The 27,781-nt window shown below is 37.7% G+C and overlaps 2 protein-coding genes and 1 long non-coding RNA gene across 6 annotated transcripts in view; 2 read left to right on the forward strand and 1 right to left on the reverse strand.

The window, feature by feature from the left end:
* LOC120501352 (macrophage mannose receptor 1-like) overlaps nt 1-9,796 on the forward strand; it is a 32,274-nt gene extending 22,478 nt beyond the window's left edge. For 2 of the 3 annotated variants that reach the window (XM_039707520.1, XM_039707528.1), the window contains exons 21-30: nt 483-597; nt 1,100-1,296; nt 2,080-2,170; nt 3,462-3,754; nt 4,579-4,744; nt 5,833-5,985; nt 6,419-6,535; nt 6,739-6,900; nt 8,902-8,934; nt 9,553-9,796. In XM_039707520.1, coding sequence (XP_039563454.1) covers nt 483-597; nt 1,100-1,296; nt 2,080-2,170; nt 3,462-3,754; nt 4,579-4,744; nt 5,833-5,985; nt 6,419-6,535; nt 6,739-6,900; nt 8,902-8,934; nt 9,553-9,722 — 1,497 coding nt within the window. In that variant the 3' untranslated portion in view covers nt 9,723-9,796. The remainder of the gene's footprint in view (nt 1-482; nt 598-1,099; nt 1,297-2,079; nt 2,171-3,461; nt 3,755-4,578; nt 4,745-5,832; nt 5,986-6,418; nt 6,536-6,738; nt 6,901-8,901; nt 8,935-9,552) is intronic. The other variant, XM_039707536.1, reaches the window with a different exon arrangement.
* Nucleotides 7,662-9,902, reverse strand: LOC120501380. The gene is made up of 3 exons (XR_005627269.1): nt 9,793-9,902; nt 9,583-9,658; nt 7,662-7,768 (listed from the first exon to the last, which is right to left on the reverse strand). It is a non-coding gene; the product is annotated as an uncharacterized LOC120501380 (long non-coding RNA).
* A 3,239-nt stretch (nt 9,903-13,141) lies between these two features.
* Nucleotides 13,142-27,781, forward strand: part of LOC120501370 (macrophage mannose receptor 1-like) — a 33,607-nt gene continuing 18,967 nt past the window's right edge. The window contains exons 1-12 of one of the 2 annotated variants that reach the window (XM_039707546.1): nt 13,142-13,202; nt 14,420-14,593; nt 15,717-15,878; nt 16,779-16,892; nt 17,969-18,115; nt 19,305-19,487; nt 20,359-20,513; nt 21,673-21,786; nt 22,980-23,095; nt 24,038-24,186; nt 25,035-25,234; nt 26,510-26,637. In XM_039707546.1, the coding sequence (XP_039563480.1) occupies nt 13,142-13,202; nt 14,420-14,593; nt 15,717-15,878; nt 16,779-16,892; nt 17,969-18,115; nt 19,305-19,487; nt 20,359-20,513; nt 21,673-21,786; nt 22,980-23,095; nt 24,038-24,186; nt 25,035-25,234; nt 26,510-26,637 (1,703 nt within the window). Of the gene's footprint in view, nt 13,203-14,419; nt 14,594-15,667; nt 15,879-16,778; nt 16,893-17,968; nt 18,116-19,304; nt 19,488-20,358; nt 20,514-21,672; nt 21,787-22,979; nt 23,096-24,037; nt 24,187-25,034; nt 25,235-26,509; nt 26,638-27,781 lie in introns of those variants that run through there. The other variant, XM_039707554.1, reaches the window with a different exon arrangement.

A 27,781-nucleotide genomic window follows, 5' to 3' on the forward strand; every position in this document is an offset into this window, starting at 1 on the left:
AGCCTATTTTGTCTATTTTATGTACCCTGTACTGTTACTGCATCCTCAGAATGCTAGGTCAATGTGCCAAAGGATATTTCACACCCTTTGGCAGGATGAATAGCTGTAATCACAGTCATCAGAAGGAGGACAAAGCACAGTAGAGATAATTCCCTGCAGTTGTGTCACCCAAAGCCACATTTTTTTGGTTTCAAATGATGCCTCTATTACTGCAGGAAGAAGGGAGATGAAAATGTGAGAAGTGATCATGTACTTGACCTCGTTACATTCAGTTCATTTGATACCAGACTCCCAGATTACACTTTGTACAATGAGGTGATGAGTGTATGCCTGGGTAGACATCCAGACTTTCTACTCCTGAGCTCATTCTTGGCCTGATTTCTTTTTCTGCAGAGAAGTACATCTTAGAGCTAATTGATAATATTCACATATAGTAGTTCCAGTCTTTGCTAGTTTGAAAAAAGTGCTTGATTTGTTTCCAGTGTTTCAAAGTATTTGCTTCCAATATAACAAGAAATCTCACATGGCGTGCTGCTCGAGATGATTGCTTCAGTTTGGGAGGAAACCTGGCTACTATACCAAATGAACAAGTGCAAGGTATGTATGGGCTCTATTGAAAGAAAAAAATCTCAATCTCTCACTAAACAAACTACTATACTCTTCAATATAAAATATGGGATTACCTGATGAAAATTGCTTATTAGCCAGGTCACTCTATAGTTTATTTTAACTTCAAACTGCAAGGCAATAGCTAAAATTATTACATATAAGAAATAAAAGTTTATTTCTAGTTCTTTCAGCTTCTTTGTTTTCATGAAACTTCCAGTGTGTTCTGGGGGTGATTGCACGGATCTCTATACCAACAGGAATCTGTATTTGCTGTCTCTCTTACTGGCAGTAGGACTTTCTGAAACCATATGTGTGCATACAAAGTGGGGAAGGGATGCTTATCTGAATATTTAATTAAGGGCAGATGGGCTGTGTAGCGGAAAATGTTATCCTTTTATTATGTCCCCTACTCTAGGCCTCTGTATATTTTCTCTCTTTTGGGCAAGTCATGATGAGCTTTCCTTAATGAGAAAACTTTGCTTTTCTCCAGCTTTCCTTTTCTATCATTTGAAGTATGCCACAACCAATGTTTGGATTGGGATGAATGATATCACCAGAGAGTCCACATTTCTTTGGACAGATGGAAGCACTGTTTCCTACACCAACTGGGTTAATGGTGCACCAGAAAAGCAGCAAAGCTACTTTGACTTCTATGAGTACGAAACATTGACAGACGATGCTCTAGAGGTACAGGAAATTTAAGTAATTTCTATACTTAGTCAGCTAGTTGATTTTCCTAAAAGAAAAGTTATGGCAGCTGAAATAGGATGATGAAACAAGTCCTTTTGTAAGCACAATGGGATTTAGTAAATCATCTGATAATAATTCCAAATACACCAAAATGTTTGGCAAAGGTTCTGCAGAAGAGGGATTTTAAGACTTCCTTCTGAACTATTGCAAAAAACCAGCTCTGTAAAAGAGGCTTGGAGAAGCTTATATCAGTTCCTCCCCACACTGCATTAATGCAAATACTAAAGCTGCAACACCAAACAAAGACAAGACAAAATTAAGATTTTTGATGCAACAATAATTTTGCTGTGTGTATGTCCCACTTCTGGCCAATGTGCTCCCACGCTGCTTTACTCATTTCTGATGCTACAAATTGATATCTTCAGTGAAATGACTCTTTCTCTGCAGAAACTCAGACTCTTTTCCAAAGGTGGTAATTTCTGAGGAAATGATTGGCAGTCATTCACCCAAGATTTTTAACATCTGCCATCAGTCAACTTTAGCTGATGACTAAAATTTATTTAAATCAGCATAAAGGAAAAGCTTGGATGACATGCTGAAAGACTGCCATGGCCAATCTTGAAATCAGAGGAGTCATGAAGGAAATTTGAACTAATTACACAGGTGTTCAATAAGCACCCCTCCTCTCTACCATAGGCCTGCACCAGCAGTACAGGAGCTTTAGTTCACCCCCTCCCCACTGCCTCTTGTAATGGCTGTGCCTTTTCCCATCCCCTTCAGACAGATTGTGTCTTCATCAGGAAGTCAGATGGGAAGTGGAGAGATGATAGCTGTGACAATGAAAGAGGCTACGTGTGCCAGATGAATTCACGTGAGTTCTGTTGATGCAGTCTCCTAAAAAGAAAGAATACCTTGGTTAAATAAGATGAATATATAACCTGATGTGATTCCTTTCAGCTTTGAGTCTCATTCTGAATCTCAGGCTTTCAGAGCTCCATCAGTGTTAAGCCAGTGCTATGTTTAAAGTACAAATTGTTTCACAGAAATTGCTGGAGAGGAACTACTATCTTAATTGGGATTTTGTACCTAATAATGAATAATACTAAAGAATAACAAATAAAAATGTCTTTTTTTCTCAGTGAAGTATAAGAGCTTTAGCTATCCTGTCTGAGTGCAGTATAAATCATGTTCTTGTAGTGATCTTCCCATTCTCTTAGATGAATCTGAGCAGAGCATTTAATCCTCTCTCACAATTTCTACTGAATGCCATATAACGTCAATCAAAATGCTCTTCTTGGATGTGTCTTTATTGTAGAAGAATACTGTTATTTTTTTTACACCAAAATGAGTAATGAATGTTGACTCTACTCCTGTAGAATTTTAATTATACAAATCACAGCTGCCCAAGCATATAATGGGAGTAGAGGAGGCAAAGCACTGATAACAAAACAATTTTGCCTCAGCTTTATTAAAATAAAAATTGTTCTCTGGCCCCTCACTTCAATCAGTTCCTGCAGCCTGTTCACTCTCAGCACAGCTAACATGCTTGTTAGAAGATCCCCTCCCCGCACAACAAATATATAGTTTTATGGAGGCATTTTTAATTTTCTTGATCCCAGTTCCTGCTCTTCTGAATACATCTACAATCACAAGGGTGAAAATATACACTGCCTGACTCAAACATGCATTCTTGCAGCCCTTACAGACAGGCCAAGAAGTTGAAGTGATCACTGGGTGGTGATCAAATAACATCAGGTCTCAAGACTAAGGCTGAGTCTAGAGATTACAACAGTTAATGCCTTAAATGCCTTGTCCTAAGTTCTATCCACCAGCGATCAGAAATAAATGTATACTCAGATATTCAGATTTAGTAAAATAACTTAAAGCACAGAATCTGAAATATGCAATTTAGGAGTCTTAGTCTGAACCAGTTAAGTCTGTAGCAAATATACTCTACTTCAGGGCATTGAGGATTTCACTCATCTTATTGCATTAACAAATTTGATCCATGTCTTGAAAGTTATGTTTGGTGCTTTTTTTGGGTTTGGGGGAATTTTATTTGTTTTTTTTTGTTTTTATTTAGGTTTCTGTTCTTGTTTTGTTCATGAGCTTAAAAAAGGTTTTGACTTATTGACTAGTACTTTTTGACCATTTTTTTATAGCTTGCATGCTACAGAAGAGCAATATGTTGTCAATTCATCCATTCAGTTTTTCCTCCATAGTTCCCTCACAGCCTGAATTACCAACAACAAATCCAGCCTCTGGCTTCACTCATTATGGTGACAGTAGCTATTCAATAATTTCCTCTGAAATGCAATGGGAAGAGGCCAGAAGAAATTGCCAGGACAGATCTGCAGAACTTGCCAGCATCTTGGATGCCTACATCCATTCATTCTTGTGGATCCAGATGCTGAAATATGGAAAACCTGTATGGATTGGTCTTAACAGCAATATGGTAAGTGCTGGATAGATGGGAGGGGCAGGTGCCCAGGGAACTTTTCTGCTCTAATAGCCCTCTGGATGGCCAGTTTTGAACATTGGAGCAATTGTATTCTGAATGGCTTCACTGTGTAAATGCACAAAAATCTAGTGGTACTGTTAGAACTAGTCAAGGATTTTCATCCACCAAACAGAGTGAAGAATCACAGAAAATGTTAGCAAGAAGCAAAAGGTGGAAGCAGAAAGTTCTAGAAACAGTAACAGAAGTAAGCTGCAGACTGAGAGTCAGAAAGTGCAGCTGTCATGAAGTGACTGTTGGCCACCCTGAAAGTCAAATGCCCTGCTATACAGGGGGGCACTTAGAGCTATTGATCTATTAATAGAAGTTACTGTGAGTATTAGAGAGATATTTTAAGATTTAAGCTGACTGTTTAATGTTTAATGTCAAGTAATCTCTATGCACAAATAATTCCAAATTTTAATTTAAATAAAGCAGAGCAGAGAGGACAAATTCTCTGTAATTGCTTCTCTTGATGTAGGATTTACTAAATGACCCAAGATGGCCTCATCTGATTTTATTGCCATATTGTAGAAGTTTGTTACTTCAGAAAAACCCTCCCAAAAGCAATGCAGTGTTGATCACTGTTCATATGTAGTTCTTGTGTAACTCAAATTGCCCAGTGACATTATTTAGAACAGTGAATGGGGTGTTTAAAAATGGCCCCTTTTTTCCCCAAAAAAATCAAATAGGCATATGATTATATTTACACTATATTTATGTGACAGAACTTTTTATGTAAAAAAAAAAAAAATCTATTACCAGTATTCATTTGTTTTCAGACTGGTGGCTATTACAAATGGACCAATAACTGGAAAACCAGATACACAAAATGGGCAGCAGGGGAACCAAAGGATAACAATGCTTGTGTTTACCTTGATCTTGATGGTACTTGGAAAACAGCACCTTGCAATGAGAGCTACTTTTCAGTTTGCATGATATCAGATGGTAAGCAAAGGCATGTAACAATTTTAAAGATACATTCCTAATGCCATGAGCCTGCCTAATCCTAGAGACTTTGCTCTACCCTGGGCTACCCCTGCAGAGGACTTTGCTTCAGGGTAGCATGTACATCTCAGCAGAATGTGGACACTTGCTATTGGACAATGAATGAATTTAGGCACAGGAAAGGCTCTTGTGCAAATCCGGATGGCAGCACTGCTATCATGGTAAAACAGTTCCCATAAAATGAAGCTCTATCTTCAAGGTATATCTTGCTCTTTACAAGACATGACCATAAATCACACGAGTCTGTGTGTAATATAAGTATGTGCTGGGTTTGTGCCCTGACTGTATGCACCTCAACTGGGGAAGGTCACACATGAGTGTCACTGAGCTGAAACACAGCCAAGAGTTTTGTTTGCATTCACAATTGCTACAGCTAAACCTGTAAAAACCTTGGCAATGTGAATGTCACTTTAACTCTGCAGATATATGCAGAGGCACATTTGCATCTAGATTTTGTAGAATCGTGCTCTTTTCCCTCCTTTATGTTTTAAGGCTGCATACATTTGGTCTGCTTATGCAGTGCAAGATCCATCAAAGTGAATTGGAGTTGCAGCCATGATCAGAAACAGAACCTGATTTGGCAGAGGCATGCTCCACTGATGGCTTTTTTTTTTTTTCTATAAAGTGACAACATTAAGAGACCAAGGAGCCAGACATCATGGGACTGTGGCATTAATGATTCATTAGCCTGCAACAGCTTTCTGTGTTGTGAAAATGCAAATTTGAGATTTGTATCATCCCTCAGGGTTTGCTCTCCTCACAGTACTGTCAAGGCAGTTAGTTAGATATTGCAGGATGCAATTTGATTCCTTGTCCTGAAAAATGTGATTTGAGAAATAAGATGTTTAACACTTTTGACTGCTTAGCTCTCCCTGTTGTCTGGGTTGAGGGAATGTGGGAATAGTCATGAGTAGATGTTGAGACAAATCAACCTGGGTGAGAGAAATCCCACAATATTTACACACATGTCATAGAATCAGAGATGACTCACAATGCAATACGAATTTTATACCATATGGCTTCTTTAGAGATAGCTCCTACTGACTCTGCTGAGCTGCCTGGAGACTGCCCTGAAGCAGATGAACTCCAAGCTTGGATCCCTTACCATGATCACTGCTACTACCTTGAAGCATCAGCTGGGAGAACCTGGGCACTGGCCTCCCTTGAGTGTGCTCGCTTAGGTGAGGGCCTTCATTATCAACTAAAAAGATTTGTACCGATGTTTTTACAAAACTATCACAAAAATATAGATATTGATTTTTAAAAAAGTTAGAATTTTTTTTTTTTTTTACCTACTAAGCTGTTCTAAGGCTGGCACAATGAAAATAAGCTGACATGAGTCACTTTGTGCAGCCTTCTGTCCTCTCAGGTCTACAGCTTCCCTGTGTGTGAGCTCCCCGTTATGTCCTGGCTTGCGGGATACCATCCTGGGAGCAGCAGCAGTGGGGACCACAGCCTCTAAGTACCTTCAGGTCATTGTCTTCTGCAAGAAGCAGTGGAGACACCCACAGAGCAGCATTAATACTGGAGCTATTGCTTGTACAGACTAAAAAGGAGGTCATTACAGTGGTTGGTGATGTGGGTTATGGTTATTTGCTTATTAATGCCTTTCAGGAGCTACTTTGGTTTCAGTAGAAAACATGGATGAATCTCACTTTCTGACTCATAAAATTCAACCACTTGGGAATAAAGTAGGAGGCTTTTGGATAGGACTTTACCAGAATGTGGAAGGTATGTGTAAATTTCCGTTTCTAATGGAAAAGTGCATTGCTAATATGAGAAAATTGAAGATTACAGTACTTTACAAAAAACCCATGGGTTTCTGCTGAACAGTGGCTTACTATAGATATTAAAAGGAAATTGCTGAGCTAAGGAGTAAAAATATTAATGAAATAGATATGTTTTAGTTTTTTACTCTGTGAATTGCTCTGTAGGCCAGTGGTTGTGGCTAGATAATGCTGTCCTGGACTTTGTTAACTGGGAGGAGAAAGAATTGGATACGGAGCATCCGTGTGTGGAAATAACTGCACCATCTGGCTACTGGGACAAAAGTGACTGCTCTGCTGAAAAAGGATTCATCTGCAAAAAACCCAAAGGTAAGTCCTCATTGTGTCAGTCCCTAGCGACAGGACAGAACTGTTCACTAGTAATTGTTACAGCCCTTCACCAGAGCTCTGGAAGTAATCCCTGGCCCTTTGGTTTGGCATATCATACTTCTCTTATCATTTGTAGCTGCCTGTTTTTGCAGACTGCAAGCTCTTCAAATCACTGTCTACATGGACATGCAGTAACATCCTGCACACCCTAGGTTGAGAATGAAACTTTCAGGAACATTTGAGCACCTAACACAGGTGTTGATATGGCACCTGTCAAACACCTGTGCAAGGGTATGACTGTTCCAAGAATTGATTATTGTAACAGTTATTATACCCTTGCAAGGAGGAATCAGTGTGAATAATCAATCTTCCTCTTCCAGTTTGTTATTATCAAAAAATATATTTAGTCCCAACATACCAAACTGGCTTCATATTGGCCCTGATTCAGTAATGCCTCAGGGATTCTAAAAGGTCACCTGTTTGTATTGCAATAATGAATGATATGAGGAATATTTCCATTCTAAATGAAAACTTCAAGTCATTAGAGAAGTTGTCTCATCAGCATTTCTGGAAACTTTCACTCAATACTGTATATATCAGACTAATGCTTCAGAAATAAAACACTACATGAATTAATCCCAAGTGGAGATACAAAGGAAATTGCCTGCAAGAAAGCAGTATCATTTTATTCTTCTAACCTGGATGTTAAAAATCAATCTATCTAACGTAAAAAAGTGGTAGGTAGCCATCATTAAACCTTTGCACTTTCATTTGTAGTAGCTGTGGAATCAGGCTTAATTTTCCAGCTTTTGCATTGTGCATTGTTCTCAGTAAATCGTGGGTAGCATCTCTGTCCTGTGTTGAGAACCTAAAAAAAAAAAAAGATTGGCTGTAAAGTCAGTTTTAAGATTCTATTTTTCAGATGAAAAGTTGAAAAAAATTTATTTCAATACTAAAGACATCTCAAGACATGGTAGGTGGTGAAAAAATAACTGAAAATTTGGGGTTAGCATTTACTCATTTTACAAGTAGTCTTTAATTAGAAAAAGATGCTGAACTGTAACCAAGAAATAGTCATCTTCCATGCACTGTTAACTTCTGTGCTTAAATCAGCACATGTCCATGGCAGTAAGTCAATTAATCCTTATTAAATACTTAATAAAAACATCCAAATTACATCCCATCCTACATAGTACTAAAATAATAAGGAATCTCTAAAGTTCATCCATTGAATCATACAGAGCTCCCATATGTACTATTTCCTGCCTTTATAGGGATTACTGGGTTTTTTATCTATTAATTTTGCATTCTGTATTGCTTTCACTTTACATTTTGTCTTTATAAATTCTCCTCTGTGTATCAAGTGTGCTTGCAAACTAATGTAGAAGAGCCAAGAGGAGAAATATTTTAGGATAATTTAGAACTCTTTAATTCTATGTGTAAAATTCTTCATTTCTGAATGCCAAACTGAGTTTTTTTGCTCTTCTTCAACAGCAACAAAACAATGTTATAAAGGTCTTTCATTTTTCTTTGTCTTACACAGAGTTAATAGGAAGATTACTCATGTGATTCAGTAGGCGTTTTCTTGGGAAGACATTTAGGAATCAAAAACTTTGCAGCAGCTAGACATGCAGATCTTCCCAAAATATGCCATGTAAAACTAATCTCCAGAGGGATACATCATGTTCTTAGTACATTAAAATTAGTATTTCAGGAAAAATGTGAAAAGATATTTTGAATGAACATAGAAAAGAATCAGTATTTTAATGTTGGTAATATAAAAACAACATAAAGTTTCAAAAGTGGATAATGTTAAGTAGGAAGATGAAAGCTTAGCAATGTATTTTTTGTCTCAAGTTGTTGCCTTTTATAGCAGACATATATGTTACTAATGCAATAGTAGAACTTCAGGGGGTTTTGTTCCTGTACTCTTTTTGCAAACAGTCGAACATACGGATTCTAATAAAGTGTAATGTGATTTCTCTCTGAAATTCATTGCAGTTGAACTGAATGGGAGTCCTACAAAGCAAAAAGGTAAGGGTTTTCATAAGAAAATTAAGAAAAATCTAAATAGAGGAAGAACTTAAAATGAGCTTGCCCAAACCACTCTCTTTAAGAGCACAAGCCCTTGAGGGTTATCAATCACTCGGGGTGACCCCATGGTGTCTTTCACAGGCACAGGAGCACTCCCCTGTTCTTGTGGGACTGCTGCAGGGCTAACCCTGAGCTGGCAAGCTCAGCAGTGACCACGCTTGAGAAGAACTTTGAGAGCAGCTACAGAGTGCTTTAATAGGCTGTTAGAAACTATGTAGATGTATGTGAAAGTTTCTTACAAAGATATTACTGTAAATCACATCACAAAATATTGTAGAATTAATTTCCAATAATGAGCACCCCATATCCATCTAAGGCATGCATTTTCATTACATTCTTAAAGCATCCCTTGCATCCATTGTACATTACTGTACCCCAGATCCACTAAAAAACATCAGCTTCAGGAACAGGGACCTGACTACTGATCAGCAACAATACAGGGCTCAGCTTTACAGCTTTCAAGTTCAGGCAGGAGAGGGCATCTCCTTCATGTTTTTCATGTTGTATGTAGAAATAAAAACTACCATGGTTTCTCACAGTTACATGGATTCATTTCAGGGAAGGAAAAAAATGAGAAGACTCACCCACCTGTTCATGTCTCTGTTTGGCCGCTCATTTTCTTGGTTGTTTTAACTGTCTTTGGAGCTGGCATGGCAGCCTACTTCTACAAAAGAAAAAGACAAAACCAGCTCTCAACAGATTCTGGCAATGAAGCACTATTAATATGATGTCTTGGTGACAGAAGAATTGGTGAGAATGGGTCCTGTGGTATGTTACTTGGAGCAGCAAGTTACTCACTGAAATTAGAGGATGTGTCTGTAGTGAGATCTGAAGTGAGATCTGATGTAACCTTAAATTAAATCACTTTCCTATTTTAGCACTTATGGCATTCACATTCTCTGAAAAAGTCCCTTTGCCCAGGATTTTTCTCCTGGGAAGCTAAGAAGTCTCAGAGAAAAGGAAAACAATTCTTACCTCATTTGCTTCTCCTGTGTTGTGCTCACATGTGGAATGTGTTTGGAGACTGTTTACCTAAAGGTGATTCGATTCTGGTGTGAATTGTTTTAACTCAGTGGCCAACTATGGCCAAGCTGTGTCGAGACTCTGGAAAGAGTCACGAGTTTTCATTGTTATCTTTTTAGCATTTAGTAAGTATCCTTTCTGTATTCTTTAGTATAATTTAGTATAGTATTCTTTAATATAATATAGTATTATAAAGTAATAAATTAGCCTTCTGAGATTAGAGTCAGATGCATCATTCCTCCCTGCCACGAGCGTCCCTCCAAATACAATAAGCACTAGCTGATTTTTTTTATCATGAATATTTTACAAAATCAGAATTAGAGTTTGATGTTACAATTTTGCAATGGTCAAGATGTTCTCAAGTGCCTTAACAAGGATGGTTGTGCAAAAAAACTTGTCAAAAACAATTACACATACTGAAAAAGGACTATGAAAATCAACTAATAAGAATGAATGCCCAATAAATTGTGAATGCCATTTCGAACTTCGTTGCTGTGATATTGTGGACACTAAAAAAATCTCAAAAATTAGAACCTGTCTAGCTCTTTTGAAACTTGAACTCATTTAATCCCACAAACTTCATTGCATTAGACCAGTACTTTTACTGTTCTTTATGGCTAAATCCTATTACACATATAAAACTGCTTCATATTATTTTCTCGAAAACTTTGGGATAGGAAACCTTGTCATGTTCATTTTCTGCTGTGGAAAACACAGTTCATGTCAGCAAAGAACATTAAGACCAGGTATAATTGTAATAATTTTTCAATTCAGTGATGTGATTTTTGACTGTATTATTCTCGCTTACATGAATTAAAATATTCTTACCCTGACATTCTTGCTTCTTTTTGTTAATGCTTTGAAATAAATAAATAAATAAATAATTTTTCTATTAGTATAATTTTTGTCTTCGGCATTCCCTGTGAATCAAGTGAGGAGAAAAGGAAAGGGGGGTGCTCCATTCAGCACAATAACTCTTTTGTCAATAACAAGAAGGGCTTGTCTCCTCACCACTTTGAATTCAGCTTGAATAAGCACCAACTTCCCATTTTTAAATGCAAGAAAAAGGAACTGAAAACTAAGGAATGCAGCAGATGGTTCTGTACTAGAAATCTACAAGAGACTAAATTTTAGATGTCAGAAAAACAGTAGAACGCACTACAAGATAGCTTTTACATGAGTTATAAATACAAACTAAATGCTTTATGAGAAAGAGTGCTTAGCAGATATCCCCAGGAAACAACCTGCCTTCCCCAGACTGCACAGAGTCTATTGAGCAAGATAGAGAGTTAGGAAAAAGAAAGAAAGATACAAAATAACCCCACCAAACTTATATAGTTGCTTTCCTAAAGCACTGAACTCCTTTTTTTTTTTTTTTTTTTGTGTAAATACAAGCAAGAATGTAAGACACTGCTTAGAACAGGTTATTGCACAATGCATTATGCAGCACACAAGATGCTGACCCCAAAAAGTTTGCAACTGGCATAAGGCTGATTGGTCATGCCAAAGGAGAGCTCTGAAGTTCTCAGTTCCTCTTTTAGCCTACCCCAGTGTCTGCATTAATCTTTCCCCACCACTGTAGCCCTGGACAAATCCTCACAAGCAGCCATTTACACCAGAGGGAGAAGAAAGCTCAGTTTGAACTAGACCCAGGCTGGTACTTTGTGAGGAAAATGAGAAAACTGGGCAGGAATTGCTACCTGCAGGTGTTTTGCCTTGGGATTTCCTTTGCTAGAGCAATTAAATTTTGTTATTTTAGATGTATCTGAAATATGGTTTCAGTCAGGAAAGTCAGCTTTTATTTATGCCCCACCACATTGGGGCCTGTGGCACCATTCAGCTGTACAACTTAGAGCTACTCGTGCAAGCCTTGCTCAGGCTAAGCCCTCTCTTAATGTGACCTGCAAATAAAATAGTTATTATTAAACAATTCATTCAATTCCTAACTTTGCCGTAATCCAGACACTTTTTTTCAAAAAATGTTTTTCTCTCACTACTCTCTACAGCCAAATCAACATGTTTGTCTGGTTCTTGCAATAATTTTTCCCAAAGCTCTTTTAAAAACAAAAGCAATGATAGTTGCTCCTCCTATGACATCTACTGTTCAGCTGCTATATTTATCTCAATACTGGCTTTTTCACTTCTTGATCTTTTCAATTTTGTTATCACAACTTTTAATTTCACTGATGTAAATAAACAGAAGGAATAGCAGGACTTGTGAACATTTGAAGTAGGACTTAGCAGAATGTTTGTACAAAAGCTGCCATGCCAATACAAGTCTTCAGATGAGCACTTTGCTCATGGGTTAAAAGGAGCTTTTGCAATTTAGCTTGTCTTTGGCTTTGTTCTGAAACAGCCTCACTGGGAATTTCTCAGATAGATAAACACATATTTTTACTTGGTAAAATATTCATGTATTCCAGGCAAAAAGTTTCCTTTCTGTTACAGGGAAGCTTACCACTAGACTACACTGCTGAACATCACTTTTTTCAGGTGTTTAACAAGCAATTATGAACACCTCACCCCTAAACCGAGATCAAATAAACCAACATAATAATGCTAACTTTTTCCTCAAAGTGAGAAAAGCTCATAATGCACCAAAAGATGCAGTTTCTGCAAAGTTTGCTCTCTTTTTTCTAAATATATAGTGCTGTGACATTATTGCAATGTATTTTACCACTGGGATTTCGAATCTGCCTGTTTCTGAGATGTAAGGGTTAAAACAGAGGGCTTCAAGTGATGATATTTCACTCCTGGTTTCTTGCTCCAAATTCTCAAGTTGCTTTTCCAGGTCTGTCCTGTGTATCACCCCAACAAATAATCTGAATTAACGTTAGCAAGGTCACAGAATATGACAAATGTCTCCACCTCTAGTTACAAGGATGTAGACTTCAGTTTTGGAAGGGACTTGCTCTTCAAAAGAGCAGTGTTTACAGTGTGCACTCCAGTTATTTCAAAATACCACATGACAGAACATTTCCTTATTTAGAGTGCAGAGCTTTATCCATCAACCCGTTGACACAGAGAAGGACCCATCACTATCTGCAGAGAGAAGGATTTTTATGTATCGTCAATCTTCTAATCCAACTTTTGGCAGAAGAATGTGAAGCAAGTTACGTTTGCAATGAGTTTCTCCAGGTTTATAGTTTTCCTTTCCCTCCTGCAATGTTCACTGCAGTCATCAGGTAAGTTTCCTGCTAGTATTAAACTAGACATGAAAATGCTTTACCTTGGGCAGCTTTACAGTTTTAATGCAAAGATTGATGATTTTGTATGTTTTATCAGATTTGATACATATCTAAAGAGTATGTTATGTACCCTGGCAGTTCTTGATTCACAGAATAAAAGGACTGGGAGTGTAAGGATGATGGAAAAATTGAGGTAATAAGAGAAAGATTTTAAACTGGAATTTCTTTCTGTGGAAATATTAAATCAGATGGCATTGTGTGGGAGGGAAATGAAAGATGAGGGAGCATGGACCTCTTTCCATTTACCTTCCTCATTACAGCCATGGTGCAGTGATCAGTTGAGGAATTTGCATATTTACACGATAGCTGTGTGTTTCTCTTTCTGCCCCACAACATGAGATATGAGAAGGAAGAACTGGCTCCTCCCCTCCAGCTTCAACAAATTAGACAGACACTTCTACTTTGAAGATGTTTATCAGTCATTGGCTATAGCTATAGAGAGAAATGGTAACGCAGTAATTTGTGGAGAACTGAGTGGAGGAACGAGTTTGCATGAATGTGAGACTGAGAGTTTACATCAGAAATGTGACCATAAAATAACATTCCCATTATACTGTAATAGTTTAAAAATATGAAGCATTGCTAATCCTAAAGAGACTGAGTTCAGGATTAATCTGAAAGAGTTCTCCAAGTGGAGAAATGTGCAAGTGAAACCTAATATTTTCACTGTGTAAATATGCTCATGACAATCTGGTCTGTATTTTCTCTGATCAGTCATCCTTTTTCTTTTAACAGTTAAGGAATAGATGGGGTGAAAAAGCGGTTATGGATAGAGTAATCAAGCAAATAAAGCAAACTTATTGAGCAGTGCAGAAAACAAAAACACAGTGAATGTACTGTTGTTTCTGTTCTTGCAGTTTTTGTCTCTTCAGGAACCAAAATGTATCACCAACTTTTCATCCCAGAATGTGACTTGCCTACAGTGTATATATATCAAACTCCAACCACAGTATTTAAACTTCTCATTTTGCTAAAACATTTTATTTAAAATCTGTAGCCACACTAGGGAGGAAATTATAATAAAAATAAATTTTAAAAGATTGCATAACTTCTCAATTTAGAGAGACAAATATATAATAGATCCATTACTAGAAATTTAGATATATGATTTTATTATTATTTTCATGTCCTTTAATGCTTTTTTCCCCTCCTAGTTACTTTTACATTACAAGGAAATGCCAATGGACAGCCTTGTGTATTCCCTTTCAAATACAAAGACAAGCAGTACCATGAGTGCACAGATGCTGGCAGGTCAGATGGGCTGCTCTGGTGTGCAACAACTGCAGATTTTGATGCTGATAAACTCTATGGATTTTGCCCACTTATAAGTAAGTCTTGCATTTTATTAATTAACTTGTCATGAAATGTTGTTGAGCACACCATCTCTTGAGCTACCAGGTTTTTTATTTGCCACCAGCTGCACACCTGCCTGATCTTGTTAGAGTAGCCCAAATGAAAATCACCCAACAGGACACTAGTCCCAATGTCCAAGAGCTCTCTCTGTAGTGAATGGAGAGCAAGAGGTGCCAACAAAGAGTGGCTCAGCCAGAAAGGTCCTGACTTGGATGCTGCAGGTGACTTTCTCTTTGTGAACCAGAGGGGTGAAGGGACTCTTTTATAGGACTTAAGTGCAAAGCATGAACAGCATGAATTTAGACATTCATCTTCCTTTCAAAAAATTCCTATTTCTCTTCCTTCCTCTGGCATTCCCTATAGGTCAATTCTCACTTAAACTGCTATTTTCTATTTTTTTCCCTTTAATTTTCTACCTTATTCTTGTTTCTTACACAGAAATGCTGCTGTGTGAATTATCTTCCTCTGCCAGTTTTGTTCTGTCTTCTGCACTGAACTTAGCTTTGGATCTTTCCAGTTCAGGACACAAGCACTGGAGTGACCAATGCCCTTCCCAATTACACAGCAGTTTCACCAGGTTTAGTGAGTTGCTCTGCAAAGTCAGCAGCTGAACTGTAAATTGGTGCTACACAGAGTTATTCTGTTGTTTCTCAAACTGTCAAAGGCCACTTTCTGTTATTTTTGGAAAAACTGCTTCTCTTGATGGCAAGTTAAGAGGGAATTCCTACCCATCAGGCATGAAGAGCCTCCGGGGTCAAAGTTCACTGACACACTTGCTTTTCTCCTCTAACTTCACCCTGGAATCTCTTTATTTCAATCAATAGATATGTCTGGTTTACCTAGAATTGCATGTGCAGTATTAGAAAATTCAAAAGCAAATATTGGGAAAAATTTAACTCCTTTCTAAAAATATAGCAATGTTAAATAATATTTTTATTTTAAAAAAGATATATTTTTCTAATTTGATGCCTAAACTTATTATTTTTTTTCTGATGCTTAGCATGCATCTGTAGAGATTTTGCACTATTACACACTTTATTTTCTTTTAGTTGGTATATGTGAGTCCACTAGAACAGTGCTCTATGTCACTTCTTCCAGACGACACAGAAAGATTTTGGACAGAAGATGTTTCAACCAGCATTCACTACCAGATAAACTCAGAATCAGCTCTAACATGGCACCAAGCAAGGAAAAGCTGTCAGCAGCAAAATGCAGAACTACTAAGCATTACCGAGACTCAGGAGCAAGCATATGTAGGAGGTAAAAGGATAGAAAATTAGACCTTAAAATGTCTGTGATGAAGTGGGCTGCCTTGTTGTGTGCCTCAGGGAAGAAAGAGGGCAGGGTGTCAGGGCTGGTTGGGCAGCCACCAGAGGGAGATGGTCTGAACTGCCCTTGCACTGCCTGGGTTTTTTTATAAAGCATTGGCCACAAACCTCTTTGGCAGTGAAATGTCCCCATGCCAGCACTGTGCTCCAGATGGGAGCTCCTGCAGCTCCTGCAGTCGGCCCCAGGGGAAGGGTTTCCTCTGCTCACCTTTGTGCAAGGGCACTCAAACTTGACCAGGGCTATGGCTGGGCCTCTAATTTACCTTTTTCCTATGTGCTTCAAGGATTATTGATATTTTCAGGAGAATATATGCTTATGGTTAGATTGGACTTAATATGGATACATTTGCATACCCAAAATCAAAATAACTCTAGTGGATTTTAGGTACAGGTGTCATGGCATCTGTTTGGTTATAGATAGTGTAAAGGAGGCTCCCATAGAAAAAAAGGCTGGAAAAAAACTTATTGACTTTTTCTTTTATTCCATGAAATCTGTTACAGAAGACTTTTGGCAAAATTCCCTTATGAATATCAGGGCTTTTTTATATGTCTTGTGTTCTAATAAAAGCAAGTGAGAAAAAGAAAGCCTTATTTAAATAGTGAAATAAGGTGTTGATTTGCCCTACTAAGATCTCTGGTAAATCAATATAGATTAATTTTCAAATTTTAATTTTTGTAATCAGTGCATCTCAGTAATGCAGAAAGTACTGGTTTTGGGCTGGTTTAAAATAAGAAACATGAATTTCTTACTTTACACTTAATTTCTTTTAGATGACCTTACCGTGAATAAGAATAGAGAGACAAAACTGATGGATTTTTTTTTCTAATTTAGAGCTAACTAAAGAATTTGGTTTTGCCTTCTGGATTGGATTGAATGCTTTGGATTTCAACAGTGGATGGCAATGGGCTGGGGGCAGCCCTTTCAGATATTTAAACTGGGCTCCAGGTAAGAGATGTATCTATTTTGTAATCTTTGAATTAATTCAAATAAAACACCATCTAATAAAAACTGCCCTAGTTAGCTTTATTTTAGGAAAACCCATTCTGATTTACAACAGCTCGAGATCTAGATCCCTGTTTTAAGACTAACACTTTTAAATTACAAAGTTTATTGTGAATATCAGTTATAGCATATTATTCTATTCTCTTATCTAAACAGAGAGCTTATTTATGAAAGCAGAGAGTCATTTGGAGTGATACATAACCCTACATATCAAAGATCAGACTTTTCCATAACATGTTGTTCACGACTGTGAATAAAAGTAAAATCTTCCAAAGGTAGCAAAATATTCAGCAGATAATGGCTCTATGTTGTTTGGAGAAATCCTAAACACTATTGAGAGGCCTAGAGAGCCATCTTATAATTTCCAACAATTTATGCAAAATTGCACTGGGCCACTCCAGGAAGGGAAATGGGGTAGGTTTATGGTGTTCCTCATACAGGGTGAGCTCTTCTTTTTGCTTTTTGGGGTTTTTTGGTTCTGTGTTTGCTTTGTGCCATCAGTATTCCAAACTGTCTCCTGATATGGAAAACTTTCAAAGTGTCAAATGAAAAATTAAACTCTCCTCTAAGTTTTCAAGAGCTATATCAGGAAATTTCCTCTGCTGGTTTGTACACACTGCAACAGAAAATAGCTATTTTGTAGGAAAGTAGAATTGTGAAACTCTTGCAATATACTGGAAAGATAATATAACTTAAAACTCAATATATGAAAATTTGGAAGTTTTTGTCCAGTTTCACCAGTTCTTCCTGTAAGAACCAGTGTCAGGAAAAGAATTAGACATTTCCCTGTACTGTCCTGATAAAAAAGTCAGTGGAGGGTCATTATTTCATTCTCAGTGTATTGACTAAAGGTAGCATTGTATAAACATCAAGGCAATTATCCTGTAGGGAAGAGCTTCTTCCTATTAGTGATTCAAGGAAACATAAAAAGCAGATGTGTCCACTGGTAATATGATGTTTCTATTAATATTTTTTATTAATTTCTTGCTGTGAGATTCTATTTGCTCTTTTACTTAAAGGAAGTCCTTTCCTGCTCCCTGGGAAAATCTGTGGACTGTTGAATCCCAGAAAGAATGGTAAATGGGAAAACCAAGCATGCAACCAGAGACTAGGCTACATTTGTAAAAAAGGATCTTTTGGCTCAAAGCCTGACATTATGCCCAAAGGTAGGTTAGTCAAATAAAAAGAAAGGTTTTTATGACTTAAAGAAAGAGAAACTTGTATGCAACATTATTTTTTAACAAGGATGTTAGAAACTTTCAAAATACACAGCTATACATGACACACAGACTTATAAGCTGCCCTTTTTCTTCCTTTGTGTATTAAACATTCATAGGAGAATATTATTATTTTGTTCCTTCACTCTGTCTTTCATTCTTGCAAGACAGATTGCAGATGCTTTATCATGGTAACCAGACCCAAAACGCAAATTTGCATAAATATGGTAGGAAATATTATTCTCCTTTGCTCCAAATGAATACCTGCAGTTACTCGTACATTCATGAAGAAAGTCCTCCTCTGTCTGATGTCTGCAGTTTGCAGTGCTTTGGTTTCATTTGAGCAGAGCAGGAGCAGCAACAACACTGACACAGACCTTGGTGCATCCGTGGGCCACCCCAGCACACCAGCATGGCTGTGGACATGGCCCAGGTGAGAGGGGTCCACTGGAGACTGCCATCTGGGAATGTTGTAAAATCTACTCTTAAAAAATGAGTTACACTAAACAAAGTAGAAAAATAAATTCAGAGAACCTTTATTCCAGTATTAACATTAAAAACAAATGCAGAATTCTATTTTTAAAGCAAGAACAAGGTACGTTTTAAAAAGCAAGACCAAGGTATGTTTTTAAGAATAAAAGTTATAAAAATGCCACTGAGAGGTTATGCAAAGTCCCCACTAATTTACAAGGTTTACTGACTTGCAGTTGCCAAAGAACTGCTTCATGCTTTTACATACCTGAAAGATAAGTTTGTTTGTGAGAAACCACAGACCTGCAGGCAGAGCCAATGTGAGTCACCACAGGCAGCACAAGACTGAGTAGCTCTGGGGGACAAAGAGAGGAGACTGCTGTCTGCTTTGTTCTCTCTTTTCTCACAGATCATTATTTCAAATTGCATTTCTGAAACAATGTGGGTATTTTTCAGTGGTTCTCTGTTTAAGGAGAATTCATTTTATTTACATATTTAGCATCCTGTGCCTTAATGATATTTGCTTTAAATTTGAATGTATTTAGCATTGCCAACTACAGCTTTATATTTATTCATATAGTTCCATTTTTGTAAAGAGTTCTCAAGAGACCTCATTCTAATGTCCTCTATTTTCCTCTTGTTCTGAAAAATTCTGTTCTGATTTTAGGGGAATTGAGGCCTGTTCAGTGCACAGATGGCTGGTGGCCATACGCAGGTCACTGCTACAGCATTCACCAGGACCCCAAAACATGGCAAGATGCTCTGTCCTCATGTAAAAAGCAAGATGGAGATTTGGCAAGCATCCACAACATTGCTGAATACAGCTTTCTAGTGTCACAGCTTGGTTACAGTGAGTATATATGTATGCCTGCATTGCATTTGCTCTGTCTGTGACATAAAAGCTGAACTTCATATTAAAGTTTAATGTTTCTTTGAAATATCACAAGTGAAAGACTGAATCCAACTTGCCATGCTCTTTTATGTTGTTGCTGTTCCATAAATACAGAACTATATCTATGTTTATCAAGAAACAAGCCAAGTTATAAAACTTTATAAAGGAGGAGAAGAAAAACAAAAGAAAAGGAATTCTTTTCAGAGGCACATAAAGATCTCTAATTATTGCACTTTTGGTACCTAAATTCTACGTACAAGGCTTTAGAGCTGAGCTACAAACGTAGAAGATAAGCTTCTTGCTGAGATTCAAACCTCTTGCTGACACTAACCTCTTGCTATATATCCTTCTAAGAAAACAATATTTTTCACTTCTGATATTTCTTGGATCTGTAGTGACCATTCCTGACACTGCAGCTGCTGGCCTTGGTGAGCACACCTGATGGGCCAACACAACTCCTCTAATGTCTTGGCAGGTGTCTTCATGGCTTGGACTCAGTATGATCTCCTGACAGGTCGGACACCCACAGCCATTAAATGTCTTCATGCTCAGGACCATTTTGTTGTTATAAATCACAGAAAGTCTGCAAAAAATCTTCTGCCAGCTGTAAAGAGCCTTATGTTCATTAAAATCAGCATTTCTGAATGGAATCTGATGGTTTTTCCACAATGTATCTCTTATAGAGATCTGAAAGGAAACAGCATTTTTATAAAAGCACAGAGACCAGCTCTTGTGTACCGCATGCCAAATTTATCACTCCTTGCTTGTCCATGTGGAAGCATTCACTGCACGGTGGAGAATAACAAACCTATTTCTTGTCATGCTTCAGAGCCAACAGAAGAGCTGTGGCTGGGTCTGAACGACCTGAAGGCTCACTTCCACTTTGAGTGGAGTGACGGGAGCCCTGTGACATTCACCAAATGGCAGCGCCGGCACCCCCTCTACACCAGCGGGCTGGAGGACTGCGTGGCTATGAAGGGGCAGGTTAGCATGCACTCATCCTACAGCAATGCAAATTACTGACCTTATCTGCTTAATCAGGCATCATTCCTTACCTTATCTTGAAATAGTTTTGTTCCAAAATTTGGAATCAACCAGAAGACAAGTTCAGAGGTCAGGAAACATCAGAAGGAGAGGAAATGTTTTCCTAGTACCACCTTCTGAAATTCCTTGTCTGGTGAAAATTCTGATTCAGAAATTTTCCATTAAATTGTTTCCCTTGGTTTCAGCAAAGAAGAAGTTTAAGCTCTGGGAGAGGGATAGGGATGAACTAGTTAATACTCTGTGTGGGTACCACTGGTGCTAATTGCATACCTCATGTTCCAATCAGATAGACAATTTTGTCCCTCAGTGTCACATCACTGAGACATGGCATTGAGGCACAGAGACCTGGCACTAGGACATGTTTCTTCAGCTGTCATCTACCTGCCAAAAAAACTAATGTAAAATTCTATAGTATTTCTGACTGCTTGACTCACAAACTTTATTTTTATTGCAACACATGATTGTTTGATACAATTACCTGCATGTGCATGCACATGTATGCACACACAAAAAGTGTGTCATGAATTTTGAAAGAAAAAAAATTAAAATGCTGGTATGATATGCATACTGTTATTGAGAGAACTTTTATGTCATACAATAATGTTAATATTTGCCAGTATTAGACATGAAAAGAATTGAACCTAAACCAGATTTTATGGAGGGGGATGAGGGGAAAGCTCTTCTTAAATAGGCTATATTTTTTAAATTAATCAGTCACATTCAGATTCCTTGCTGGATAAAACATTTATACTTACTACAACACTAGCAGATATGCATTAGTTAGGTTTAATTAATCTTTTTTCCAGCAGTGTAGTGAAATGATCTTGCTCCAAAGGCAGATCATATCAGTTGCAGATGAGACGGATCTTTACAAACTCTTTAATTTCAAAGTAATGATAAGAAGTAATGTTGAGACTTCAAAATGTTAATTTCCTTCTTTCACCTCAAAACAGCATTAAATGGATCTTAAACTAGTACTTATAGATGTGCCTACTTTTTTAATAAATCTCCAGCTGGCCTTGTGAAGAAAGAGAAAAATGACTAGTTGTGCTTTTGTGTGCCCTTTCCTGACATTTGCTCCTTCTCCCTGCTATTCTAGGATGGATACTGGGCAACTGATGTTTGTAATAAGCAACTTGGTTACATCTGTAAAAAGAAGCCTTCATCACAATCCTCTGAAAAAGAGACAATTGAGGACCCAGGCTGCCAGAAAGTAAATGCTCTCTCATAAATAATAATCTTTGAAAAAATGTGCAGGAATTAATTTACTTGTTCTCACTTTTTTTGGATACTGTCATTGTATCTTATAGAAAATCTACTGCTGAGACAACCTGTCTCTTCCTGGTAGCAGTTTACTAATACAATTTTTCATTTCTGTTGTGAAAATTTTCAAGTTGAGATTCATGTACATGTAAGTGAATATTGCCTTGCCCTCCATTCCCAGATGAGCCACCCTGTGATTCAGAAAAGCATTGTGTCTGTATTGGTCAGCAGAGATCTCTGTAAGAGCAGGAAGAAGTGGGGCTGTTTTGCTGATATTCCTCCTTTCTGCTCTCCCTGAAAACAAGCATTTCTGGATTCCTCTTGGCTTGGAAAATCTCATTTCTTGTACTTGAGAATGACAGAGACAGCTTGGGGGGCTGTGCTTGAATACTGCAATACAAAAATTCATTTCTGTATTGCAGTATTTTGGATATTTGCAGACACATTTCATTATGTCTGATTGTGCAGCTCTGGAAAGCTGGAGCTGTAGGTCCCCCTGAATAAATCACAGGCTCCTTATAGACTTGGTTTGCATAACCTCAACCTTACAGAGCACTGGAAAGCCACAGCAAACAGCAGTCACCATTTTGTTTGAGAAGTCATATATGCTAAATAAATTCATTTCTGCATTGCACTGTTTTGGTGTTTCATTATGTCTGATTGTGCAGCTCTGGAAAGCTGGAGCTGTAGGTCCCCCTGAATAAATCACAGGCTCCTTATAGACTTGGTTTGCATAACCTCAACCTTACAGAGCACTGGAAAGCCACAGCAAACAGCAGTCACCATTTTGTTTGAGAAGTCATATATGCTAAAAAGAGATGAAAACTGAGATCTTAATGTCATCCCTTAAACAAAAAGGCATCTGTAGGAGTGAACATTATCAAAAAAAAGCTTTTATTTACTAACAGATCAGCCCAGTCTCATCTTAGTTTTAAACTCAACTGCAACAAATTGAGCATTCGTAGGAGTGAACATTATCAAAAAAAAAAGATTTTATTTACTAACAGATCAGCCCAGTCTCATCTTAGTTTTAAACTCAACTGCAACAAATTGAGCATTTAATATTTATGTACACAAGAACATAGAAATTTCTACATTAAAGTCTCTTTCCATTGCACATTAAAAATCTTATGTTTGTCACAGGGTTGGAAAAGATACGGTTTTCATTGTTACTTTGTGGGTTCTGCACTTCTGACATTCTCAGAAGCAAATAAGACATGTGAACAGAGCAAAGCTTATCTGGCTACAGTGGAAAGCAGGTGGGAAAATAACTTCTCTAAAAATCAATGTTTTTAATGGAGAAACTTGCAAGAATTTTCCACTTTTTGATCCCATCAAAGTGTTTTATCAGCATTTTCAAAAAATATTATTGTAGCAAAGCATGCAAAGATAATCCATGCAGGAAACCTAAACCCGAACAAAACACTTCAATGTTGTACAGCTATCACTTAATCCATTACAACAACTTTCAAATGTCAGGGCTTCTTGAGTTAAAACTGTTTCCTCTTATCTTTCAATTCATATTTAAAGCAATTTCTGGCATTGGTGGGGTTTTTGGTTTTCTTTTTTGGTTGTTTGGTTGGGTTCTTTGGGGTTTTTTCCTTTGCTGGGATTTTTTTCTGTTGGAAAGTAGGTACTACAATTTTCATCTTATTGAATTCACTTATTGACAGGAGATTTCTCATTATGACAGGAAAGTTTTAATAAAAATATTTTCCTAAACTACCTTCTAAGGCAAATTCTGAACAAATGTAAGAAATCTTCCCCAGAGCCTGCCCTCTCCCACAGCCAGGATGTATCATCTCTAATCTACCTACATCCCTGTCAGGCTTCAGAGGCTACATGGCCCCTGAGGAACATGACTGCCTTCAGAGGTGATGGGTAGCAAAGCTGACTGCTTGGTCCTGTCTTGGTGGTCTGTTTAAGGCACCTCAGATATTTGGAAAGACAGTGATAAGAGTAGAATATAACTAGAAGCCCATGGGAGCAGCAATTTCTGATGTTTCAGATGCATTCAGTTGTAAGGAGAAAGTTGTCCCTCATTAAATTCTTTTGACTGCAATTTAAAGGCTGCCAGGGTTTTGCCTGGACTTCACTGAGGAGCTGTTGTTTTGGGGTCATGTTAACACTCCTCTGTTTGTATCTCTTAGATGAATATTGCACACTAACAGGATGTGAATGAACACTGTTTCCCACTGCAGAAACGAGCAAACCTTTCTGATTAGTCTGACGGGGCTGAGGTCTGAAGAATATTTCTGGATTGGTCTCTCTGACACAGAAGAAAGAGGGAGTTTCAGGTGGACCAATGGAGAAACTGCTCATTTCACACACTGGAACACAGCCATGCCAGGTAAGCTCTGCATGGGCTCCACCCCTGCGACCGGAGTGCAGCTGCAGCTCACACAGGTTTGTGCTTTCATTCCCCTGGTTAGAAATTAGAGTGGGCACTATGTTTTGTGCCTGCAGCTGTAGGTGGCCAACACCATCAGACCTGTGCCTGACACCAGCACTGTCACAGCTGACCTACAGGTGATGGTGTAAGTCAACCTCCTGCCAAGCTCTGCAGAGACAGATTTTGGCAGGTTAGACTGAAGGCAGTGTGTAGGAGTTAACAAGGTCCATGGTATAATTATTTTTGCCATTTTTAACACCAGTTAACAACAACTCATCAGCTTTAGAAAAATTATTCTGGACATATTTTTGACTCAAAATGTGCAGATGTGAGAAATGAGCAGTGAACAAGAAGCAGTTTGGCATTTCAGCAATACAACTTAGCAGCTACCTGTGAGCTTTTGCCTTCACACAGCTAGTTATGCCTTAAAAGAAACCTGCTGTACTTGACATCACCCTTCTTGAAATTGAGTTACAGGATACTGAGAACTCCAAAGTACTTGTCAGGTCATCTATTATGTATGCAAATTTAATCAAGGGCCATTTTCCCTGTGATTTCCCCGAGGTTGGCAAGATAAGGAAGATTTGTTTTCTGAAGCTGTAAATCTCTGGTTTGGTAAAGCTGTGTCTGTGGACTCACTGGTCGCTATCTGGCCTCTGACAGTTGATATTAAAAATATCAGAATATATGCAGAATATAATCTGAATCTTTCTTTTCATAATTTTCAATTAATAAAAGCAATGGTCTCATTCCTTAGACAGCAGTTAAGGCTTTGGTTTTACTCATTTCTTTTCCACATCACAAAGGGAAAGAGCAAGGCTGTGTTGTCATGAGAACTGGAATTGCAGCTGGATTATGGGATGTTGTTAGCTGTGAGAAGACATCAAATTACCTTTGCAAGCAGTGGGCAGCAGGAGTGCCACCTCCTGCTCCTCCAGAACAGGTCCCTGTGGCCACGTGTGCCAAAGGCTGGGACAGAGCCTCCCGGGCAGACTCATGCCTCAAAGTAAGTGTGTGTGCACCTTCACTGGGAGCCTCAGCATGGCCCCGGGCCAGGGGACAGTGCCCTGGTCACCAGGATGCTGGGGCATTATTTGGGAATGATCGCTTTGGTATTCAAAGCAAGAAAACATGGGAAAAAATCCAACGCATGTAACAAAAGTCAACAAAGGAAAATGATGAACACAGAGTGCTAGAAATGTGCTTTCTTTTATCTAAATGCCAGGTGAGAACCTCACCTAATTTATTTGCTTCCAGGAGTTTGGAACTTCAAAAAAACCCCATGGTATTATCTCAAGAGCTGGCAGTTTCATTTACATAAAAAAATGTTTCTGAGAGAAATTGTGCCACTCTGACAACCCGTTCCCATGCAGCATGTGATACCTGTAGCAATATTTTGGATCTAGGTTTAGTTGGTAACCCTTTACAGCAAGTAAAACTTTTGAGCATTTTCTTGATTTAGCTAAAATGCCTTTAAAAGCTCTCCTTTTTTGCAAAGGAGAAAATGAAAGAAAAGTAATACTGACCAAGTAAATAAGCATGCAGCATTGCTCTTCTGTGTCTTTACATAAGTTTGCTCTCTCTTTGTTTCCTGAGACTCTGTGCCTGTTGGGAGATCACAGCTGATTTTATTCCTGTATTTGCAAGGGTCTGAGCTTCTATGTCATATGCAATTATGATTAAATTGATTCTGCCATTTACCAAATTGTTAATTATAATTTCTATAAAATGTCAAGCACTTAGTCCTGTTAAACATATCCTTAGTCCAAGAATGTAAGTTCCTCATGGCAGAAAGTGTATTTTGTATTTGTATGCTTGCATATCAATACAAAAACCTCTTCCTTATCTGCGGTCTACACTTGGCCAAACAACTTTCTGTATCCATTTTATCTTTTCTAATCCAACTTGCTGACTTACCCTTCCCCTTCCCTTTCTCAAAAATCTGCTTTCTACAGCAAAATGCCATGGTTGGGTTTTTCCCTCTTTTTTTGAACCTTTCAGTGGACAAAGTTTCAAGTAAATTACAGATTTCTCTTCTGTACATTCTGATACTTTTTGTTCTCCTCAGATGCCTATAATACTTTTGCCTTATTTTAAAATAGATGATGCTAAGAAAAAAATATTTACACTTCCCATTTTTAATGTTTAATATTAGAGGCTTGGACAGGTGTCATGTCTCACTCAAGAATAAAGGTGTGCTAAAATGATGCTGATTTTAGTTACACATATTCTATAAATTTCACAAATTTACTAATTTATTTTTACTTTGTGTTGTCAACAGTTTTATGTGAGAGAGGGAAACCAAAAGAAGTCTTGGTTTGAGGCTGAAGAATTCTGTAGAGAAATAGGTGGAAATCTGGTCACTATCAATACAAGAGAAGATCAAATTTTATTATGGCAATTAGCTTCGTGAGTATTTGCCTAAGGATTCTTTTTCATATTCCTGCTATGTTAAATAAAAATTACTTAAAACATATCTGGAGCTGAACAAATGAGTGAATGAAAACAACCACATTTAAATTACATTGATACAAGATTTTAGCACCCTGCAACATTACTTTTGAGAAAAAAATCTTGGGTGTTTCAAAGTGGCTTAATATTTTGGTAGTTTTCATCAAAGGTTTCAGCAAGGCTGTCTTCCAAATTTTATCAAAGATAAGTCTCTTTTCCTAAAGGGAGAAAATAAAATATTCAACTCTAACTGGCATTTTGTAACTGTCTGCAATTCTACTTTAACCAACTCATACAAAAAAATCCATTGAGTTACTGTGTAATGTAAACCAATATTCAAGGACTTAATGTGATTTTTTTTTTTTCCAACTATAAACTGAAGAATCCTGAAATCAAAGAGTAATTAATTTTAATTAACCTTTGGTAGCATTGTAGATGCTACGTCTTGCTTGTGACATATAAACTGTGACATTATTTTCCCTTCAAATTAGATCAATATTCTGGTTGTATTCCATAATATCAAGACAGGTCAATGACACATAATACACAGCTTTTTAACCAAAACTCTTCCACATAGTGGAGAATTGAGGCTTACTTTCTGACACAGATTTAAAACTTTGCTATTGGGAAGTTTTTGTGATTTTACCCTTCTTAATTTTAAATATATTTCAGTATTGTGATCACCTGAACGTGGTTTTATTTGTCTGTTAAGTCTCTTTGCTTTAGAGTATAAAATATTTGTGGAAGGAAATCTTTGTGTTATGAAGTGGCTGAAACAGTAATTTTATTTGGTCCATAGGCATGACAAGATAAAGAGCATGAAATAGTAACTAAACTACCTAGGAAGAGCTAAGAAGCAAATGAAAACTGTTGAAAATCAATCCTCACTATTTTTATTAGTTAAATAAACATCTATGCTTTACTTTTGCTAAAGCCTCTGTTATTGAGCTCGTACTACAACCAAGATGTGTGCTAGATCCACAGGGATGGAAACCTGAGCTGGCTCTGGGGCACATCACTTTAACTCATTTTTAAGTATGAGAAGATTTAGCCCAACACAGAGCACTATCTACAACCTGACAGAGTGCAGGGAGTTAGCTTG

The sequence above is a fragment of the Passer montanus genome, unplaced genomic scaffold, assembly GCF_014805655.1.
Source record: "Passer montanus isolate IOZ18808 unplaced genomic scaffold, ASM1480565v1 scaffold10, whole genome shotgun sequence".
NCBI lineage: Eukaryota > Metazoa > Chordata > Aves > Passeriformes > Passeridae > Passer > Passer montanus.